Source organism: Kogia breviceps, chromosome X, assembly GCF_026419965.1.
Source record: "Kogia breviceps isolate mKogBre1 chromosome X, mKogBre1 haplotype 1, whole genome shotgun sequence".
Taxonomy (NCBI): domain Eukaryota; kingdom Metazoa; phylum Chordata; class Mammalia; order Artiodactyla; family Physeteridae; genus Kogia; species Kogia breviceps.
Genome location: NC_081330.1, coordinates 99365230 through 99388858, shown reverse-complemented (window position 1 = coordinate 99388858; position 23629 = coordinate 99365230). Strand labels below are relative to the sequence as shown.

General features: G+C 45.0%; 1 protein-coding gene across 1 annotated transcript; it reads right to left on the bottom strand.

Annotated features, from left to right (window-relative positions):
- Nucleotides 1-1157: 1157 nt before the first annotated feature.
- CXHXorf38 (chromosome X CXorf38 homolog) lies at nt 1158-23303 on the bottom strand. The gene is made up of 7 exons (XM_059050730.2): nt 23034-23303; nt 22738-22872; nt 16016-16135; nt 14640-14789; nt 14126-14305; nt 5743-5905; nt 1158-5138 (listed from the first exon to the last, which is right to left on the bottom strand). The coding sequence occupies exons 1-6, from the start codon at nt 23247-23249 to the stop codon at nt 5744-5746; spliced, it is 963 nt and encodes a 320-aa protein (XP_058906713.1). The 5' UTR covers nt 23250-23303; the 3' UTR covers nt 1158-5138; nt 5743.
- Nucleotides 23304-23629: the final 326 nt, after the last annotated feature.

Sequence of the window (23629 nt, the reverse complement as noted above, 5' to 3'; positions counted from 1 at the left end):
AAAGGACTTTGCTTAAACCTGGGAGCATGAGGAGAGAAAAGAGAAGGGTGGGGCTTCGGGTGTAAGGCCATTATCTCTGCAGCAGAGGCTGCCCTCTAGGATTTGACCCCCAATCCCCACTCCCTCTGGAGAATGTGGGAAGTTCCAGGGTGGTCTACTGGGGAACCCCAGTGTATGTGATCAAAAACCCTACTTTTGTTAAAGATTTCAAATGCAAAGATATTGAAAACAACTGAAAGTTTCTGAAGACATCAGGTTTTGGACAAGACAGGCACAACTTCACCTTCTGTGGCATCTAAGCAGTAGTCCTCTTTGTAGGCAGTTTCTGCATTTCACATTCTGCATACAGGGGGAAAAACAAACTCTGGAAAGTGACAGTGTATGAGATATCTATTGCTGTGTAACAAAGCACCCCCAAACTTAGCTTAAAACAACTTAAAACAACAAATATCTCACACAATTTTGGAGGGCCCAGCATCTGGGAGAGGCCTAGTTGGGTGCTTCTGCCTTAGGGTCTCTCAGCTGTCTGCTGGGGTCTGAAGTCTCTGAAGACTTGCTGGAGGATCCATTTCCAAGCTCACTCACACTGTTGTTTGCAGGAGGCTTCAGTTCCTTGTCATGTGGGCCATAGGGCTGCTCACAACATGGCTTCCCCCAGAGAAGGTGTTCCAAGAGAGAGAAAGCCCAAGATGGAAGCCATAGTCTTTTATAGCTTAATCTGGGAAGTGACATACCATCACTTCGGCTGTGTTCTCTTGGTCACACGGACCAACCTTGGTACGCTGTGGGAGGACAACACAAGGGTGGGAATCGCAGGAGGCAGGGATCATTGGGGGCCATATTGGAGACTGGCTACCACACGTGGCTCTGAAATAAAAACTCTCCTGCCTTCCTGAAACTCAGTAGAAAGTAATAAATCATGTAAGGTCATGATGGTCATGATGGGTCATGGCCCACCTTCCCCAAGAGATGTCACAAGATGCTCAGTTTACAGTTTTGTGGTCATTACAAACATGCATATATTATAGAGGATGGGTTTGTGAAGCAGGAAAGAAGTCTCTGAAAGATAGGTGCTAGCTCATAATATTTTAGATAGTTCAGACTATCATATGATAATAAAAAGCAGTTCTGAAAGTTCTGAAATGAATCATAACCTTGTATCGAGATTTTTATTAAAATTTTAAAGGATTTTCCCCCTTTGCTCTTACATGAGTGGAAATTAATGCATTTTTAGATTTGTTTTACAAAATGTATTTTGTAATTTGACTATTATATTTCAGTAAAAGGCCACTGTCTGTTGAAGACATATCAGAGCAGGTAGCTTTCTAATTAACCTGGTAAGGAAAATAGGTAATCCCTGCTGATAATTTCCTGTTACTCTACATTTATAATTTAGAGGGAAAAACGATTAGAGCAAATATTCAAAAGATTGCAACACCTCCATTCTAATGCAATGCTCCACTTACAGAATCTAATTTGTAGTATGCCCACCCAGCTAAGAGCTCTAACCCTTTGTTGCCTAGGATATTAGTGTTTAAAGCCATGTAAGTGATTAATACTTTAATAAAAACACACCCTTCAAATCATTAGGGTAATAATCATTTCATAATCTCCCCAAACTCTCAAACATAATTCTTTCTGGTCTTGGCAATTTAACTTAAACTGTCTACAGGTCTCTACCACTGCTTTATGAAGCCAAAAACATTTTCCGAATAGGCAGAGCTATTTTTTCAAAAGATTTTGTTATTGACACACTTTTGTTACTTCCCAGAATTTGGGTTTTATATCGAGTTTAATAAGTAACGTCTTTCTCTTTAGGTCCTCTGACCTTCCTGGCAAAGCCCAGGCTAAAATCCAACGAACTGCCTTATCTTTGCAACTCTAATGCTACAACCATTTTTCTCCTCTAATTCTTTCAAAATTATGAACATCATACTGTGTCTCAGGGAGAGGCTGGGAACAAATCACATTGCTGGACGAAACCAAGGCACTTAGAGATGATGAAGCCCTGTGTGGGAAGGAAACCACTTCCTGGGCCTCTCCTGACCCTGATAACTCACGAGTGCCCCTGGAGGTGGAGCTGACCCCCGCAAAAATGGAGGCTACAATATATTCCAGGAAACGTGACACGTCTTGCAGTTTGAATTTATGTCTATTATTTTGAAATTCAAAATTTGAATGAAAAGTTTTCAAACTACAGGAGTGCAGCTTTGTTGTAAAAATTTCACCTGCGAGTGTGCAAAAAATAGAAAAGCCAAATTTGACCCCAATTCCTTTGGCAGCGGTAACATGGCAAAAAACTTGGGAAAAGTACACAACTTTTCAGACCTCTGTTATTTGAAAATACCATAGTCTTATAGCATGCTATGCATTGTTAGACATTCTGCCTTTCTATCTAATATTTTACACGTCACACCCTATCATGGCATTGCAGCCTTCTTTTTAACAGTTGCATAATACTTGGTAGCATGGATGTGCTGTGACTATTTAACCAGTTCTCTCTCGATGGCTGCCTGCCAAGGCTGCTGTGAACACCCCTTTGTTCATGCCCTGTGCCCACGTGCACAGATCTGTAGAAGAGAGACCCACAGGGTTGATGTCCCTGGATCAACCTTTAAAGCTATGTTTGCTATTTTTTTTAATTATAGTTTTTTTTTAAAAAAATAAATTTATTTATTTATTATATTTTTGGCTGTACTGGGTCTTCGTCGCTGCACGCGGGCTTTTCTCTAGTTGCAGCGAGCAGGGGCTACTCTTTGCTGTGGTGTGCAGGCTTCTCATTGCAGTGGCTTCTCCTTTTGTGAAGCATGGGCTCTAGGTGCTCAGGCTTCAGTAGTTGTGGCATGCGGGCTCACTAGTTGTGGCTTGTGGGCTCTAGAGCGCAGGCTCAGTAGTTGTGGCGCATGTGCTTAGTTGCTCTGCGGCATGTGGGATCTTCCCGGACCAGGGCTTGAACCCGTGTCCCCTGCATTGGCAGGCGGATTCTTAACCACTGCACAAACATGAAAGTCTTAAAGCTGTGTTTGCTTTAAAGCTATGTTTGCTTTAAAGCCCCCTCCAGGCATGTCTTCCTATCTTCGTTTCAATTTTAATGTAATTACATGTTGCCAGAATAATGTTTTCTGAACAATATCTTCTTTTTTTTTTTGGCCGCACCTCCCACCTTGTGGGATCTTAGTTCCCCGACCAGGGATCGAACCCAGGCCCCAGAAGTTGAGTGACAGTGCTGAGTCCTAATCACTGGACCGCCAGGGAATTCCCTGAACAGTATCTTTAATTCATCAGAGCAGACAATAAATCCAGTAAGATGACAGCTCACATACCACTGTCCATACCTTACATATCCTCCATTTGCATCAACTTCAGTGCCTGGCATGTGGTTGATACTTGATAAAACGTTTCTTGGGTAGATAAGGAAAAGCTAAATAGCTACAAGAGTTATGAAATGAAAGTGTTCATAATCCAAAGTTCCTAAGGTGAGAAATCAGATCTTAAATTGATTAGTGAATCAAGATTTAATTTGATCCCAAGTTTTGTTATCTTACATGTAGAAACTAGGAAATATTTCATGGAGTTTCTTAGTTTGCGGGAAGTTGCAAGATGAAAGAAAATTGTTACTTTACTATTGAAGTCTTCTAAAGGAACTCCATGAAATGAAGGGAGAAACAAAATGTAAGATTAAAGACCAAACAGTAGCAGGAAAGATGAAAGCAGGAAGTCACAGGCATATTTGCATTCATCCAGGTTTTACAGAACTACATTAAATGCATTTCAGGGTAAAAATACATCTCCCCAACCCCATTCTCTAAAAATCACATCCTTGTTTGGCAGCTGAGTAAGCAAAGGAGCAGGGCTTCACCTGGGCTCAAAACGGAAAGCACTTCCTCCAGGCAGTGGGGAATGTGGCAATTCTGTCCCTCAAGGTCCAGGGGCGACAAGGCCCAGTTCAGTACTGCTGGCTTTGGAAATGAGCAGAGGTAGGGAAGGTGAGGGTAAAGCTGATCCCACAGACTACTGCATACAATGGGACAGGGGTTTTGCAGTTTAGGAAACAAACAGGACAAAGTCAAAAGTGTATGACTTTTTGGGTAAAAGGAATAAGGAAGTATGAATGAATTTGTGAATTTGCTGAAAGAAAAGGATGTCTTTGAACTTCCATAAGAATATTAAAATTTCATTCCTCAATCTCATAACAAAGGACAAGGCTTAGTTAACAGTAACTAACATTTGCATCTATGAATACCTCTAAGCTATCAGTTGACCCTTCAGTTAATGAATATTCATTGAGCATGCAAGGGCCAGGCCTTATGCTCGGAGCACTCAGGTTATAACTGAACCGGAAGAGCTGTGACTGCCACCAAGGCTGACTTTTCTTAAGAGTGCCATAAACAAGCCAGCAACCTCAAAACTTTCCCGGACATCCCTGCTTGTGATGCTGGCCTGGGCCCTCCCCCTGCTTTGGTCAGTCAAGTTACTGTGTTCTCCAGCTCACCTCTTTGTCCTACTGCCTCAAGCTACCAGAAACAGGTAGTAACAGTTCTGTACTAACTGGAAATGGCTAGAAAATGGCCTTTCAGGCACATTTTTTCCTTGCCTGCTGGGAAAAAGGATTTATATCTCAACATGTACATCACAGCCCACCCTTGGGCATCCTCATGAATGAGACTTTCAGGCAAGGGTGTGGGCAGAGAACTTGCGTGCCAGTGGGCAGAGAACTCTGTGTGGCCCTTCACACAGGCCTGGCCGAACACAGCCTTTACTGTTTAAGCAGTTAGAGTTTTAGGACCAGAAAAGAATCTCACCTTTTAAACAGCAAAACAAAACCAAAAACAAAACCCAAAAAACAAACAGAAAAGCCTGGATGACAGCAAGTTTGGCACAAGAGTATCCAATATTTTTTGGCTGGTACAGATCACATAACACCAAGCTTAGGAATGTCAAAAAAAAAAAAAAAAAAAAAAAAAAAAACCACAAAACTCCCAAAGAGTTAAAGGAAAGTCCAGGAAAAGATGACACAAATTCCTTTTTGTTTGAGTGGAGTACTTGGGTAAGTTTTCCCTTTTGCACAGAAAAGGACGGCTGAGATGGAAGCCCGGCTGACTTTCACAGAACATGCCTTATTTTTGTTGAAGATCAACCTAAAATAAAAGAAAATATTTAATTTTCTTCATTTGAGGAAAAAAAGTAAAATACTGAAGATAGTTAATTTAACAAGTATTTTTTAAAATTAATTAATTAATTTATTTATTTGGCTGCACTGGGTCTTAGTTGTGGCATGCGGGACCTAGTTCCCTGACCAGGGATCGAACCCGGGCCCCCTGCATTGGGAGCGCGGAGTCTTAACCGCTGGACCACCAGGGAAGTTCCAACAAGTTTTTCTTATGAAAATTAACAAATTGCTATTATTCATGCCACGGCTAAGAGTGAGGCATCACTGGCATCACTTTAGGGCTGAAATGCTTCTTGATTATGTCATAAAGTTGATTCATTTAAGACTAGACCAATGACTTCAGGTATACTTGACTAAACAAAGCTGACAGGGAGTTTATCTTGAACTAGTTCACAGATGTGAGAACCATCAATTAGAAAGAGCACAAAGCTCCGTGTCCTTTCTTTCCAAATAATAAAGACATAGGGAAACTTCAGATGAGACTATGTGTGTTATGGCCTTACCTAAAAAGAACAGACATTAAAGAGATGAGGCTATTTTGTCCTTATTTACCATCATATGCTTAAACTCACTTCAGGCCTTCCCTTCAGGTGTCTGTGCCCTAGGTTCCTTCGAATCCAGTTTTTGAGGCTGTTGATGGAGGCTGTCTAGCTTCTGCATATCTTCTGTAAGACCATTTCTAAGATCCTCGTTGTTTCTCAGAAATTCTTTCACCACTTCCAGTTGATTTAAGATCTGTAAGAAGAAACCATACAATGCACAGCTTAGATAATTTTATAGCAGACTTGAAATTCAGATGAAAAACTTACTAGCTCCAAGACTGGCTCCTGTTCATGTGTCTACCAATAGCTGGTACTGGGGCCACACAAGGGAGTGTTTGCTTGTCTCCTTAAAATTTTTTGCTTTTAGGGGTTAATATCCAAAACATATAAAGAGGGACTTCCCTGGTGGCACCGTGGTTAAGAATCCACCTGCCAGTGCAAGGGACACGGGTTTGATCCCTGGTCTGGGAAGATCCCAAATGCCGCGGGGCAACTGGGCCCGTGCTCCACAACTACTGAGCCTGCGCTCTAGGGCCCATGCCCCGCAACAAGAGAAGCCACTGCAGTGAGAAGCCCGTGCACCGCGAGGAAGAGTAGCCCTCGCTCGCCACGACTAGAGAAAGCCTGTGTGCAGCAACAAAGACCCAATGCAGCCAAAAAAAAAAATTATACACACACACACACATATAAAGAACTCACACAATTCAATAACAAAAAAACCAGACAACCCAATTAAAAAATGGGCAAAGGACCTGAATAGACATTTTCCCAAAGAAGACATACAAATGGCCAACAGATATATGAAAAAATGCTCAACATCATTAATCATCAGAGAAATGAAAATTAAAACCACAATGAGGTATTGCCTCACACCTGTTAGAATGGTCATCACCGAGAATCCCCTGGCGGTACAGTGGTTAGGACTCCGTGCTCTCACTGCCAAGGGCCCAGGTTCAATCCCTGGTCGGGGAACTAAGATCCCACAAGCCATGTGGCACAGCCAAATAAAAAGAACAGTCATCATCAAAAGGTTAACAAATGTTGGCGAGGATGTGGAGAAAAGGAACCCTTGTACACTGCTGGTGGGAATGTAAATTGGTGTAGCCACTCTGGAAAACAGTATGGAGGATCCTCAAAAACTTAAAAAAGGAACTATCAGGTGATCTAGAAATTCTACTTCTGGGAATATATCTGAAGAAAACAAAAACACCATGCTGAAGAGATATCTGCATCTCCATGTTAATTAGCAGCATTATTCACAATAGCTAAGACAACGAAACAATGTGAGGGTCCATCAACAGATGAATGGGTAAAGAAGATGTGGTATATATATATACAATGGAATATTACTTGGCCATAAAAAAGACGAAAATCCTACCATTCGAGACAACATGGATGGACCCAGAGGGTGTTATGCTAAGTTAAGTCAAACAGAGAGAGATCGATACTGTATGATCTCACTTATACGTGGACTCTAAAACAAAAACAAAAAAATAAACTCATATAAAAAGAGATCAAATTTGCAGTTACCAGAGGTGGGAATAGGGAATTGGATGAAGGTGGTCAAAAGGTACAAATTTCCAGTTTACAAGATAAATAAGTACTAGAGATGTAATGTACAACACAATGACAATAGTTAACACTGCTGTATGGTATATTTGAAAGCTGTTAAGTGAGTAAATCTTAAGCATTCTTATCACAAGGTAAAAAACATTAATTTCCTTTTTTTGGTATCTATACAAGATGACAGACATTAACTAAACTTATTGTGGTATTCATTTCACGATACATGTACATCAAATCATTATGCTGTATATCTTAAACTTATACAGTGCTGTATGTCAGTTATATCTCAATAAAACTGGAAAAAAATTTTAAAAGATGATTTATTTTTGCTGTAAAATTTCCTGCATTTGTACAAAAGGGCTATATGTCTATATCTATATGTGTGTGTGTGTATACACATATATACGCACATACGTATACATACACATACACATATATGTATATATAAAAATAAAGCCCTTTCATTTTGAATTTGGTACCCATTTATTATGATTAAATACATTTACACATACATATGTATATATACACACATACATACAAATGTATACACTCACACATATAATGCTTTCATTTTGAATTTTATACACATTTATTACTAGTAAATATGTATACATATGTACATTTATTACTATTCAATATTTATAAAATATACATACATATTTACTAGTAATAAATATATACTGGTACAAAATTCAAGATGAACACAGGGTACAACATAAAAAGTTGGTCCTCTTCCACATCCTGTCCCCAGCCACTCAGCTCCTCTTAAAGGTGACCACAATGAAGTTTCCTGTGTCTCTTCCAGAGATAGTCCATGCATTTACACGTGAGTATATATGTATATATGTGCATACCTTTTTAAAATTTCAGCTTTATTGAGACATAATTGGCACATTTTAAAAAACACAAACGGCAGCATATTAGACATTGTTCTTCAACTGATTTTTTTCTATATCAGATTATAAAGAGTGGCCTCATCATTTTTTTTAATGGCTGAATAGTTTTTCAGTTATGGATGTCATATATATATATATATATATATATATATATATATATATATATATATCTTTTTTTTTTTTTTTTTTTTTTTTTTTTGCTGTACGCGGACCTCTCACTGCTGTGGCCTCTCCCGTTGCGGAGCACAGGCTCCGGACACGCAGGCTCAGTGGCCATGGCTCACGGGCCCAGCCGCTCCACGGCATGTGGGATCTTCCCAGACCGGGGCACGAACCCGTGTCCCCTGCATTGGCAGGCGGACTCTCAACCACTGCGCCACCAGGGAAGCCCGGATGTCTCATATATTAACATATTATTTCAAACCTTCTGCTAAGAGAAATACTGCTGCAGTAACTAACCTGGGACGTGTCACTTTGCATAAAGTGACAGGCTATTTGTAGGATCTGTTTTTAGGAGTGGAATGCAGTTTTAATTGATAGAGTTTTCTGTTTTAATGTTAATAGATTTTGCCAAAACTGTCATCTCTAGAGGTTATACCAATTTAAACTCCCACCAGTAACATACTTCCTGACATTTAAACTAATAAAAGCATGTATTCTTAGAATAGTACCATGGAAGTGTTTTCACTCGGCTTATCCGAAGATACCCTCACTGGCCACTGTGCTTATTACAAAGAAGAGAGTTATTAATATTTTGGGGTGTGAATTGTTTAAAATGAGGGAGCCCCAATTCCAAGCTCAGTCAAGATGATCGACAAATAACGAAGGAAAGTGATGTAGTACCCTACTCTTAGCAGAGTGGTGGTTCTTAAACTTTAGAGATGTACACAATTGACTCTGGTGCAGTAGGGCTAGGGCAGAACCTAAGCAGGCACCGGGTTATTGTGATGCCAGCGAATGAGATGGTCGGTTGCAGAACGATGGCTGCCAGGGATGGGAGGGAGGGCTAGGCTAGGGCTTGTGCCCAGGATGAACAGGGAACAGGGAGGGCCAGGGTGGAGCTGAGGATGACCAGAGGTCTTCAGATAGGTTACTAAGTAGAGGGGGATGTGCCCTTCAGCTGGAGCTGTTTATTACATGGCTAGAAACAAGCCTACAGCTCCTGAAAGATACCTGGGCTTTAAATAATAAATCTGGAAACCATAAAAACGTGAAATGAAGATTACATCAATGACATAATTCACAGTGTACATTAGTAATTGTGGGTACTGCACTGTTAGCACTCATTGCCTGTGCCGGGTGCTCTAGATGCACCCCAGGGTTCTTCTCATTCCTTGGTTCCCATCAAATGCCTGAGACCATGCCAGCCTGGTCTGTGCACCACACATACCCTCCAAGATGGAATGGGGTCCTCCCTTCCCATAGATCTTCTCATTTGATGACTTGGGAGCTATGATCCTTTGTGCTGTCACCTCCCGACCCTCTCTGCTCTTGAAATGTGCTCAAGAGGGGTGATTATTTTAGCTTGGGGGGAGGAGAAAGAGTCAAAAGGAATTTTTTTAAAAAATTATTAAGAATGGGGAAGGCTTGGGCTTCCCTGGTGGCGCAGTGGTTGAGAGTCCGCCTGCCGATGCAGGGGATACAGGCTCGTGCCCCAGTCTGAGAAGATCCCACATACCGCAGAGCGGCTGGGCCCGTGAGCCATGGCCGCTGAGCCTGCGCGTCCGGAGCCTGTGCTCCGCAACGGGAGAGGCCACAACAGGGAGAGGCCCGCGTAGCGCAAAAAAAAAAAAAAGAATGGGGAAGGCTTATGCACGTTTATATGTTAGATGGGAAAAGGAAGTAAAGGTGGCAAAACAAAGGGCTAGAAAAGTAGTCAGACAGACTTGGATACTGAAGCCCAGCTTTGCCACTTAACTAGCTGTGTGACTTTGGGCAAGACACTTGACCTCTCTGAGCTTACTTCCATATATGCAAATATAGGATGATGATACCAACGCCACCAAGCATTCCTGTGAGGATTAGAAATAATCTACTAAAAGCACCTAGCATCATGTCTGGTACATTCCTCCCTTCCGACAATCATTTAACAAAAGTGTACCGAGAGTCTACCATGTGCCAGGCAGGTGCTGTTCTAGGCAAAAGATGCTTAGCACCTCCATACTCCCAGGCACTTAAGCCAAAACCCCTGGACTTGTCTTTGACACCTTTCCTTCTCTCACACACCACACGTGCCCGCCTTCTCACCACGTCTACTCTTCACCCTTCCACCCTGGTCTGAACCACCACCTCTCTGGCCTGGTACCTGCGGCAGCTTCCTAATGTCTCCCCGCTTCCATCTTTGGCCCCTGGCCCTGCATCCTTCACACACGGCGGCCAGCGTGCTCCCTTCATCGTTCTGCTGTTCAGAACTCAGTGCAGCTGCCTTCTCGGGAGGAAGAGCCTGGATCCTCCCAACGGCCCACAAGGCTTCCCTTCTCTCAGCTCCTCACCGCACTCCAGCCACCCTGCTTAGCTTGCCCTGCCCTCCGCCTGAATGCTCCTCCTCCAGAAGCACACACGGCTGCTCCGCACCTCCTCCGAGGTATTGCTAAGCCTCAGCTTCCCAATGGGGCCTCCCTGGCCACCCCGCGCAACTCAACCCCCAGCCCCATTCGGCCACTCCTGATCCCCACACTCTGCTCCACACAGCCCTCCTCCTTCTAACTCGCCCCATCATTACTTATTATGCTGACTGTTTACCATCTGTTTTGTTCACTGATGCACGCCAAGCTTCTAGAACTGTGCCTGGCAAATAGTAGGCACTCACTCATGAAATAAATCTGGGCTATAACCAATGGAGTGTCACTTCCATCCTTTCCCTGCCTGCCTCGACTGCATTCTGTCACTTTCTCCCTGAGTTTCCCCCTGAAAGCGGCCCCCTTGACCAGGGTTTAAGAAGTCAGTAATGATTTTAAAGAATGTGCAAGTTCTCTGCATGTTTTTTAGCCACTTACTGCACTCAACGTTCTTTGGCTGAATTTTGAACCCCCCAGATCCTAACAGAGCACCGAGCGCCGGCAGGTGTATGTGAAGGGCTCTTGGGTGGCAGCAGCTGCTCCCATTTGGCTCTGAGGCGGACCACATTTTACAATCATAGTTATGCATGCACAGTGTGTTTTGTTTTTTTTTTTGCACAGTGTGTTTTAATGGGAGCCCCCTTTTATAATGTTATTTATCATTAAGGCTCGCCAATCGGACAGAAAAGAATGGAGATGATGAGCTCTCTGCTTTGTGGTCCCTGGCACTCACTCCCGTGCTCCTTGATGCCTTTGGGGGGACTGTCGCACTAAATCACTACCATTAACCCTTTCTTCTCAACTTGGCTTTCCAACCCGAGCCCTGCTGTTTTAATGAACACCAGAAACAGGTCTTGCTAAACATTCACAAAAAAAGTGCCGTGGTCATAATACAACCACTGCATTTCTTGATTCCTAATTGCACATTTTTTTTCATATTTTAACATCTCGAATGAGAATGCACCTTACCATTGATAGTGTCTTACAGTAAATTGGCAGCATTTTTTTTTTTCTTACAAGTGACTGAATTAATGGTATGTCTTGCAATTCACAGTGTTTTAGAGTCACTGAAATTTGGTTTACCAAATCCTCTGACTTTGGAGACTAACCCAAAAGAACATGAATAATCGTATTTGGTGCTGAACTTTCAAAAGAGGTCTGTTCCACACATCGTGGAAAGCCATCCTTTAGCTTCTCAGAGATAACGTGCCAATCAATCCGAACTTACATTTTGATCAATTGAAATATCAAGAGAAATGCCACGGTCCACTGAACAGAAAGCATGAAAAACGAGAATTTATCACCTTTATCTAGAGACTTTGGGACCCAGAGGACAAGCCAATTAACCCCAATTTCCTCTCTGTAAAACAGAGATAATGAAGGGTCGAAATTTACAATTGCTAGCTGCTCAGTGACATGAGAGCCGCTGCATGGCACGTGGGAAGGCAGGCCCAGGGCCAGAGCAGGAAGACCCCCGGGCCAGCCCTCATACCTCAGCCGTGAGGCCTTGAGCCCATCAGCACCTGCCCCTTAGGGTTGCTATAAAGCAGGGTATTACCCGGGTCCCTTCCCGCTCCCAACTTGCAGAGACTCCTGGTTTCAGTGTGTTGCTACTGATACATTTTGCTCTTTGTTACACAAACAGGAAAAGAACTGTGGCTCCTTCAAGAAAGAGGAGAGAATTTCTGACGACTCAGGGACTGCGGCTCCTTCAAGAAAGAGAGAATTTCTGACGACTCAGGGACCGTGAGCCTGATCCCCCGGTTTTCCTCTGCTGTCTGACTCTGCTTTTAAAAGAAGCAGTGGAAAGAAAACTGGGGATGGTTCTAATGACATTTTAAAGTAAAGCCAGACGAGGGACTTCCCTGGAGGTCCAGTGGCTAAGACTCCACACTCCCAATGCAGGGGGCCTGGGTTCGCTCCCTGGTCAGGGAACTAGATCCCACATGCCGCAACTAAAAGAGCCCACACGCTGCAACTAAGACCCAATGCAGCCAAACAAATAAATACTTTTTGAAAATTAAAAAAAATAATAAAGCCAGATGAAACAGATGGATTTAGAAAACAGCTTTAACAGCCTTATTCGTCACTTTAAATACCTATGGTGTGCCAGGGTGGGTGCACCCCAAAACCACTGGTACCCAGTCCCTGTGCTAAAGGAGCTCATCAAGCTGAGTGAAGCACCTGGGTCAAGGTCAGAAGAGTTAACATAGGCATATGGACCAGTACGGAGCAAGGCCTAAAAAATGAAATACACACTTTGTATTACAACACGCTGTGTTTCACGAGGTAGCCAGTAAAACTACTTTCCTCGGACGAGGTGGAATGGAGAGGCGAAATGATCTGTCCAAGACATCCTGGGAATCTGGAATTCTAATCCAGCAAGTGCTGGGCTATTTCTGAACCTTACCAAAATATAATTCTACTACTGTTAGTTTTTTTAATATCTTGCATGTAACAAAGGGGACTCATATCTCCTGTACTTGAGACGATCATTAGCTTGCAGCGTCCTGAGCTAGAAGCCTGGACGATCCTTTAACCCCTCCTTCGCCACCTCCCACCAGCCCCGAGCCACGCCCCAAGTAATCTAACCAGCCACTGCAAGCCCTCAGCTCGGCCCCAGTAGTGCCTCAAGCACCCGGCTCCTCCCCCACACCTCTAGCTTCTGTCCTCTTTCTCTCACCCTCACACAACTGCAAGAGCCTCCTGGCTCGTCTCCAACCTCCAAGTGCCATTAAGATGTCACTTTCTAAAAGCCCTATCTGATCTATTCATTTACTCTCTCTTGGTTTAAAACCTCTGTTGGCTCCCAACTGCTTTTTGGGAATAAGGTCCAAACCCCTTAGTGAGGCATAGAAGACCTTTCAAAATACAGCTTCGACCTACCTGACCACCCTCACATCCGACCATACCTCCCTCCTACGCTCGCCTCGTCACTGTCTGGTCCCAGGCTAGTCTTTCATGTCTTGGCAAATGCCTTCTGCCAAGAATGCCCTTCTGCTCTTGCCATTTTGCCCAACTCTGATTTGATTCTTAGTCCCAGCTCAACAGCGCCTTCTCAGCAAAGCCTTTTTCTGCAATCCCTCCTCTGAGCTGCAGTGACTCGCGGGGGCTGGGGGAGGCCTGCAGTTCAGGATTCTGTGGTCGCCCTTCCTGTGGTCTTCCACTCCGTGGCACACATTAGCTACCCAAATGTTTGCTGATAGAGTGAAAACATTTGTTTAAGGGTAACAGTAATCTGTGCCAAAAGGATATCCATTTCTGGAAATTATTTGACTTTTAAAGCAGAAACATAACCGTTAATAAGTTTAAATGTGCTACTCTTCCTCCCTGGTGCCTGCCTTTGTTTTGTTTACTCATACAGAGGATATAATGCTTTTTTTTTTTTTTTACCTCTTCAGGCAACACCTCTTGTCCTTTTGCTTGAAGATATAGCTCTTGAAGTTTTTCCTTTAGTAATTCCATTTCTATCTCGTTTACTTGGTGCTCACTCAGGTAAACTCCTGTTTCATAGTCACACCCATCTGGCTGATCTTCCTCAGGGATGTAAACAGCCCAGTCAGATGTCAACAGCTGTTGGGGTACCGAACAAATATATGAACTGACTGAATTGAAAAGATATTCAAAAAAAAAAAAAAAAAAAAAAAAAAAAAAGATATTCTACTCGGTTACTCAAAGAATTTGTAATTTAACATCGTTGACTGGATCCATTCTAATAACATCCCGTGACCACAGAAAAGATGCTCAGCCCAATCACAATTCTGACTTCATATCAATATTGTTCCCCTGCTTACATTCTAGAATTTTGTTTAAATCTAATAAGCTTCAAATTCTAAATGAGTGACTGTGGTTCCTTTTTTTCCCCCTTAGTTCTTTATGCCAGAACTGTTAAACGTGATTTTTTTACCTGTTCTATTCGGGAGTATACCGCCACAATCTCTGGGATATTCTTAAATTCATTCAGAAAATTTTGGATCTTTATCTGAAAATCTCGAAGCCACACAGAAGATACCTTCATCTCTGAAGAGTGCATGATCTCGTTACGACACTTAATCACCTATAGAAAGACAAAAAAAGAGAAAAGCCTTCAAAGGCCAATAGTGGGGTAAACTGAGATTTTGTAGTTCCAGAGAAAGACTGTTGAAAGGCCTTGTTAATTCTAAAATCCACAAGTGTGTGGCCTGCAGGTGCTGTCAAGGCTCGAGGGGGATGTTCAACCCCCGGCCACTTGAATAAATTAATTGGGGTAAGAAATACAAACAAGCCTATAACTGTCGCTAGTCCTTGAAATCTTGTGGCTGGGTGGGTATCTCTCGCACAATCCTCCAAATGCCCTAACTTAAAACAACCTGCCAAAGAGCAAGACTATCGGCTACTGGCTCTGAGAATACCCAAAGACCGAAGCAGACAACGCAAAAATCTTTTAATATATAATTCATGCCAAGTCTTCCACACTCTCAGTTAAAAGCTACCAAAGGGGTTGATTTTATACTGTGATAGTTTTTGAGTCTGCTGATGATAAAGGATTCTCAGTCCTTTCAGCTGCTGGCATAGCATGCCAAATATGCCAAATATGGCATAGCATGCAAAATATACATGCATTTTCTCTACATATTATAAATAAACCAGGTATGCTAATATACCCTTTTCAAGGATCCTTAGAGTAACAAATGCGCCAGAGCTGTTCTCTGGTGAAACGGAGATAGTCTAAATCTCCCAGAGGAAGTCTGACAAGCGTAGCGATCTGTTCTGACACTGTTTATCCATTAGTGTTTATATTTTCTTCAGTTCTAGGTAAATTGGTCTTGCAACTGTTTAGCCAATACGATTGAGAAGGGCAGGATTCAAATGCTGGCATCCAATGGACAGAATGATGCATTACTCTGTATGTGTGGTTTTTTTTTTTAATATGGAAGATTACTTTGCTTCTGTTCATGGCAGAACAGGGAAGAGAAATTTGAGGCTCGTCGATTTCGTGGCAAACAGTGCAACAGCAGGTTGTTGGAAAAGTTCAACAGGGGAGGGTTGAAGGGTCAGTCTCCCACCTGCATTCGCACAGGGGTTCTGGGACATCACAGAAGGTGCATGTGACGTGAGCCCTGCTCGCCTGCTCAGCGACGAGAACTGTGGACCAAAGTCTAACTCCTTCGCACACCACTGTCTGGGGAGAGCCGTGAGCTCTGCCCACACGGCTGCTTTAGCAGCACGGGGTGCGGCTCCTAGCTGGTCTTCATAGTACCCACCCGACCGACTCTGTCTGCTTTTCAATCTGACAGTTCTTACCTCTGTGACTTTCTTTCGATCAACCTCAAAGTGATCACAGGAGTTGATGAGACTTAGAAGAGCAACTGCGTCACATTCCTCGGGTCCTGTTTTGTCTGCCAGTCCTCGGGGCATGAAGGCCTGCAGCAGGGGAGGCCCAAGGGGCACCTGAGTCTCCTCCAACCCTAGGAGACACCTATCTATATGGGGCCAGTGGGACAAATGTTATGTGCCTGTTCCCCAAATGATGACTGAAACTCTCTTACTGAGGTTTCAAGTTAGAGCCTCATGAGTCCAAAACACAAGTTGGGAAACAGTGCAGCAGCCAAGCCTCGGCCCAGGGCAATAACTGAAGAGTTGCTCTATCTGTCCACTTGCAATTAAGAGACACTTATACACTTGACCTAATTGTCCTTTCTTAATGGCATATAAGCAGGAGGCAGGGGTAGAAAGCACCCTTTTCTTTTCCTTACTGAAGTTTCAGTGGCTGAGTTGTTAAAGAAGATTTAAAAATAATAGTTACTCCCAAGTGGACACTTTAAAACTACTCGAGAAAGTTCAATATGGTAGTAGAAAGTTAAGAGTCTGGGCTTTGGAATGAGACAGGGCTGAGGTGCAAATCCCAGCTCTGCCACTTGTCAACTGTGTGACCTTGGGCAAGTTACCTATCCTCGGATTCCTCATCAGTAAATGGGGGCTAACTGTCCTCATCTACCTTGAAGGATGTTTCAAGAATTAAATGAGTTAATGTGGGTAAAGCACCTGCACGGTGCTTGGCACATGCTAATACACAGGCCACAAATGTTGGCAATTATTATGCTGATGGTGCAAGGTGAGCAGGACCTACACAGGCATTACAGACGGGGTCCCAGGGTTTGAGATACTAGATACAACAGAATGGCCTCACTCTAGCATGGTCTTGCCTTTTGTAGCATTTTATGGTGTGTACCCCCGAAATGGTGTTATAGCAAGGCTTGGGCATATTTCTTTCCTGAAGTATTTCCAAATTTACATCTGAAGGCAACAACTTTACCAAGCTACCAAGCTCAAGAGTACATTCCTGCCAAGGGACTAGAAGAGATGACATATGAAAAATGACTCGCAAAAAAAGAACTCTAAATAAAGAGACCTGCTCCCTTGAAAACAAACACATTTCCATAGGCAAGCAACCATGCTGCTTCCTACAGTGCTGCTCATGGTGCTATTCTGAAAAAGGCACGTGGTATGGGCCGACACCCCCCAAGGAGAGTCAGGGCTCTGTTCCTGATGGTGGTAGAATCACACACCTCGGCCTGACGTAATTGAGAAGAATTCTACACACACTGAATGGCCCCTATCAAAAGATACAGTAGCCAAGACCATCACTGTCTCTGGCCAACCCGCTGAAAGTAGATCATGGATGTTACAAATGTTAACAAAGAATGTAACTAATGTATCACAGGCAAACGAATTTGATGAAATAGAGGAAAAAAAGAGGAAGAAAAGAAACACTGCTTATTCCAACTGTGGCTGAGAGGAACATCCAAAGTGGGAGGGGCCTTAGTTGCCTCAAAACCAAGCAGTTTTTCTTTCCCATTACAAGGTACGTCCAGTCTGGCATTTTCTCACTAATATAAACCTGTCTCTCCCATGTCAAGATTTTATTCTAGTACTTCTTTCCTTTCCTCAGAACCAGAAGCCGACAGAGGCTCTGCCACCTCCTTGCCTCTGAAAGCTGTTTCTTAAAATGGTATCGCCTACCGCCAGGTTCCATACGTGACAAGCACAGGGTGAGAAACACACGTTATTGCCTCTCAGTACCCCCTCCTGTCTCTTCACTGAGTAGCAGGAGACAAGGCTGGAGAAATAAACAGGGGCCAGAACATGCTGGGCCTTACTGGCCTTGACAAGGAGTTTGGAGTTTATTCTAAGGACATCGGGAAGCCATCCAAGGGTTTTGGGCAAAGGAAGAAAGTGATCTGATTCCCACATGAAGACCGCACATCCTGCTGTGTGAAGGACCAACCAGGGGTGAGCAGAGCAGCAGAGGCGGCCAGGTGGGAGGCTGGCAGGAGAGGGGGCGAGAGCTGTGATGTAGAGATGGTGAGGAGGATTCCAAAAATAATTTGCACGTACAAATAAGAGGGGTGGTGGGGGGAAAGAGATGAAGCAAGAATGATTGTAGGTAGTTGGTGGTGGGGCATGGGCGCAGGCTGGCGGGAAGAGATGAAGAGTCCTGCTTGAGAAGTAAAGACGAAGTACCCAGGAGGTGATGAAGTGGAGGCATCAAGTAGCAGCTGGGTATGGGCCTCCGGAGCGCAGAAGAGTGCAGAGCTAGGGGTACAAATCTGGGAGCCATCAGCAGAAACGTAGTATTAAATATTTTACTCCACGGGCCTGGGCAGTATCACCAGGGGAGAAGGCGGGGTGGGGAGGGACAGAAAAGGCCCGAGGAAGGCCAACCGACACTCAGAAGGAGGCTAAGGAGGAGCCGGGGAGACAGGAGGAAACCCAGGAGGTGAGGATGTCACAAAGCCAGGGCTGTTTCAAGAAGAGTGGCCGGCAGTGCGGCAGTGCCGAATACCTGAGAGGTAGGAAGGACGAGGCCAGAGAACTGAAGGTCATGCGTGCCCCTGACAAGACATGCAGTGGAGTGGCGGGGCAGAAGCCAGAGGGTAGTGGGTTGAAGAGTCAACGGGACCTGCATGAACCCTGAAAAGAGAATAAGGCATAAAGCACTTTTTGAGAAGTTCTACTGGGTATGTACGTGGGAGGCAGTTAGAGAAATGGGGAGACAGCTGGACGGAATGGATGAAGGAAGTTTTTCTTTCTTTTCAAATTTTATTTTCCAAGTATTCACTGATTTTTTTTTTTTAAAAGCTTTATTAAGATGTAATTCACATACCATATAACTCACCCATTTAAAGTACACAGTTCGGGGCTTCCCTGGTGGCGCAGTGGTTAAGAATCCGCCTGCCGATGCAGGGGACACGGGTTCGTGCCATGGTCCGGGAAGATCCCACATGCCGCGGAGCGGCTGGGCCCGTGAGCCATGGCCGCTAGGCCTGCGCGTCCGGAGCCTGTGCTCCGCAACGGGAGAGGCCACAACAGTGAGAGGCCCGCATACCGCAAAAAAAAAAAAAAAAAAAAAAAAAAAGTACACAGTTCGGGCTTCCCTGGTGGCGCAGTGGTTGAGAGTCCGCCTGCCGATGCAGGGGACGTGGGTTTGTGCCCCGGTCCGGGAAGATCCCACATGCCGCGGAGCGGCTGGGCCCGTGAGCCATGGCCGCTGAGCCTGCGCGTCCGGAGCCTGTGCCCCGCAACGGGAGAGGCCACAACAGTGAGAGGCCCACATACCCACCCCCACCAAAAAAAAAAAAGTACACAGTTCTTCATGGAAAAGACTGACAAGTACAGGTTTCTGGTAACTGACCATACTGCTGAACTGAATGAATAAGCATTTTCAGAACTCTAATGGAAAACTGATGAATTCATAAAAGTGCTAACAAAAGATCAAGATAAAAAAAAATTAATTACATGGGACTGAGTGAACTGATGAGGATGATTATAATTTTTGTGACTTTCTGTTTGAATTAAAAAAAAAATCCCACAAGGGCTCAGAGGCAAAAAATATACAAATCAATTTTCACTGCAAAGTAAAGGAGCTGTTACAGGGGAGGATTACTGGACTGAATGTCAATATTATGACAAAGTATGAGTGTGTTTCGTGTTTGGTAACTGCAGTCATTGTTGCTTTTGTTGTGGTCATCCATTTACAATGCTTGGTGTCAGTTTATTTATCTCTTGTAAAAATAAAATACAGTGTGTGTGTGTGTGTGTGTGTGTGTGTGTGTGTGAAAAAAAGAATGTGAATACAGGGAACTTTGGGAAACTAGAAAATCTAGAAAGGATTCATTGATAATTATTTATTTTCAATGAATAAAATAAAATGTAATAATACGGCTAAATAAATAAAGTACATAGTTCTTTGTGATGACATGGATGGATATTGAGAGCTTATGCTAAGTGAAATAAGTCAGAGAAAGACAAATACCATATGATCTCACTTATTCGTGGAACCTAAAACAAAAACCTGAGCTCGCAGATGCAGAGAACAGGCTGGTGGTTGCCAGAGGTGGGGGGGAGTGGGCAAAATAGGTGAAGGGGGTCAAAAGGTACAACTTCCAGTTATAAAATAAATGAGTCCTGGGGATGTAATCCACAGCATGGTGACTATAATTAATAATACTGTACTGCAGTATTTGAAAGTTGCTAAGAGAGTAGATCTTGAAAGTTCTCATCACAAGAAAAAAAAAATTGCAACCACACATGGTAGTGGACATTAACTAGACTTATTGTGATCATTTCACAAAGTATATAAATATCTAATCATTATGTTGTATACCTAAAATTAACATTACAGTCAATTACACCTCAATAAAAAAATTAAGCATTTACAGTTTAGTCGTTTTCAGTATATTCACAGAGTTGCACAACTATCACAATTTTAGGACATTTTCATCACCCCAAAAAGAAACCCTCTACCCATTAGCTATTGCCCCCTCTCTCCTTCAGGCCCTGGCAACCACTAATCTACTTTCTGCCTCTATAGATTTGGCTATTCTAGACATTTCATATAAATGGAATCATACAATATATGACTGGCTTCTTTCACTTAGCATAATGTTTTCAAGGTTCATGCAATACTGTAGCATGTATCAGTACTTCATTCCTTTTTATGGCTAAATAATATCCCATTGTATGGACAGACCACATTTTGGTTATTCATTAATCAGTTGATGGACATGTGTGTTGTTTCCACCTCTTGGCTATTGTGAAGAGTACGGCTATGAACATTCGTGCACAGGTTTTTGTGGGGACACATGCTTCCACTTCATCAGGTATGTACCCAGGAGTGGCACTGCTAAGTCATATATTAACTCTATACTGAATCTCTTTTTTAAAAAAATTGAATAAACCAAGGCAGTACTAAGGCTATTTGTATGGTGATGGGAATAAGCTGGGAGGTCGGAAGAGTGGAGACTCAAAGTCCTTGGGCAAGGTGGGAGAGGATAAGGTCCAACACTCAAGTGGAGGGACAGGGCGGTAAGAGGAGAGACGCCCTTCCTCCTTTGTACCAGAAGGAAGAAGATGGTGCACATGGAGGTAGGTCGGTAGGTCTGGTAAAAAGATAAGAAAGCGAGAGCAAGGTTAGCAGCTGGGATTGCATTTGGGGGAACAGGAGTGGGAACTCGGCGAAGGAGAGGCAGCAACAGTTGTCTCCGGGAACAGGAGCCTCCGGAGAGACAGGGCCAGACTGCTGGGCTCGTGATCAAGAACTGAAAGCGAAAGATCCCTCAAAAGATTCTTCCCCAGAGCAGCAGGTGTGGTGTCATCAGGGGTGGAGCTGGGCCTGGCAAGTGCAGAGAAAGGAGGAAGAAGACCGAGACAACTGCAAGGGACTGAACAGAATGATGGACTGTGGAATCTGGGCTGGCTGAGGAAGCAAAGGAAGCTGGGAGGGCAGAGGCTGCTGGGGATTGGGAAATCCTCAGAGCTGTGGACGTTGGAGAGGGACGAGGGGTGGGGCAGAGGTGGGGGGCGGGTTGAATAAGTACGCGGAGGGCAAGCAGGACGTTGGACACTGCAGCTCCCTGTGCTGACACAGTCTGGGTGTGAGCATGCAAGTGGGAGGCTGAGGTCGAGAGGATCACAGGATGTTCAAACGGGGAGTCCAGCTTGGAGAGAGAATATACGCATGTGGTTGGACTAGGTCTGCAGGTGACAGCAATGAAGAAGGGAAAGAGTGGCAGAAACAGGTGGCATGGGCTTCAAGAGGATTCTGAGGGTATGAAAGCAGTGACAGAAAACAAACAGGTGAGGGACGGTCATAGCAAAGGGTAGAGTTTTAAGTTTTCTTCTTTTCTAAGGAAAAGCAGAAGCTGGCAATTCTATGGCAGCAACAAACAAGAGGGGGAGAGAGTATGGTGGGTTTACTGGACCACGATAGCCAAAAGTCTGGGGGCCACCGATATAGTCCAACTTCCTCATTTTTGAGGTTAGGGAACAGAGGCTGGCCCAATGGTGCACCACTGAGCAGGTGAGCGGAGATTCTGATCCCTGCTTCCCAGGCACCAAGCCTGTGCCTGCTGGTAACTAGCATGTAGACTGACTCCAGAGGTGAATTTGTGTTAGGAGGCTACTTCGACCCCCCCCCCCTCCTACTGGGCTTCTGGCAAATATCAAAAAGTCAAAAAAAGTTCTTCAATCAGCCCAGCCAGTAAGTCACATGGCCAAGATCTAAAAACGGGCCGAACAGTCCCCTTTTATCTGGCTGCCTACCCCACCCCTACCTCCCCAAAGTTTTACTCCTTAGCTAGGCACTTAAGGTCTTTTCTATCTTAGCCCCAACTTCCCTTGGCTTATTCTGCCATCCTCATTGCACCCTACAAAGTGAGCTACTCAGGGAGCCTACCCTCAAAAGGCCTTGCCTGCTTCTCCCTCTGTGCCTGTACCCATGATGCTCGCTCTACATCTTGCCCCAGCGTCTCTTGTTGAAATCTTCTACTTCACTAAGCTGCGTTGGGTCCGACATAACAGCCCTGAGCCGCCTAGACACTACACCCTAGATCAAAAGCCCAATCTCTCTCTGCATCTGTTTATGGGGCCCCAGCTCCCACACAGACCCAACAGACGCCCAGGGCTCCAGGTAACTCCTACCTGCTAGGCCAACTCCTCCTACCCTCCCGACCGCAGGTGATTACCTTGGCCACCTCCCAGGCGTCGACCGGCCAGCGGACCGGCCGGCAGTTTCCCCAGTGGACGTCTCCATTTCTGCTGGTGTGATGTTTCAAAATCTCCCGTTTCCACTCTGCGCACACCTGACACTGAGGCTGAAACTACAGAGGGCGGCGGTGAGGAGGGGCCCGGGAGGGAGGGGCGGCGTCTGGGCGTCTGAACCCCAGGCACAGCGGTCGGCCCGGCTCCGGGGAGGGCACGAGACACTGCGCCCGCGGACGAGGTGAGGGGCGACGGTCAAGACCCCGGGCCGGGTGCTCACCTGGCGGGCGCGCGGGCTGCACCGCGAGCCGCTGCGGCAGGCGGCGAGGGGCCCCAGGCCGGGGGCGGCGGCGAGCAGGCTGCGGTGGAAAGCGAGCACCTCGCGGCCGACGAAGCCCTGCAAGCAGCCGCGTAGCAGTAGCAGGCAGTGGCCCGCCTTCACCCAGTTCTTGTACTCGGCGCAGTTGAGGCGCGCAGCCAGCTCAGAGAGAACCATGCCGGGCTCCAGTCGCGGGGGCCACGGGGCGAGGGGCGGAGTGGACGGTCGTGCGCAGGCGCGGAAGCCTGGGCGCGCCCGAGGCTACGGAGGCGCTGTGGGCGTGGCCCCGCCCGAAGGCGTCCCTGATTCCCCCAACCGCCAGGCGGCAGGGAGTTCTAGTTTCCGGGGCACGTCGCCCCCCCCCCCCGTCTTAGATGACGGCCGACACGTTATGTACTTTGTCTGGTGCTCGCCCAGAAAGCCTCTACTGTTCCCCCAAACTGAGACCTCGCCAGCCAACGATTGGGCTCCCTCTCCTGAAGCCTGTGCTCCTGTTTTTTTTTTTTTTTTTTTATTGTAGAGGTGTAAGACGGTGCTCAAGACACAGTTATTGAATT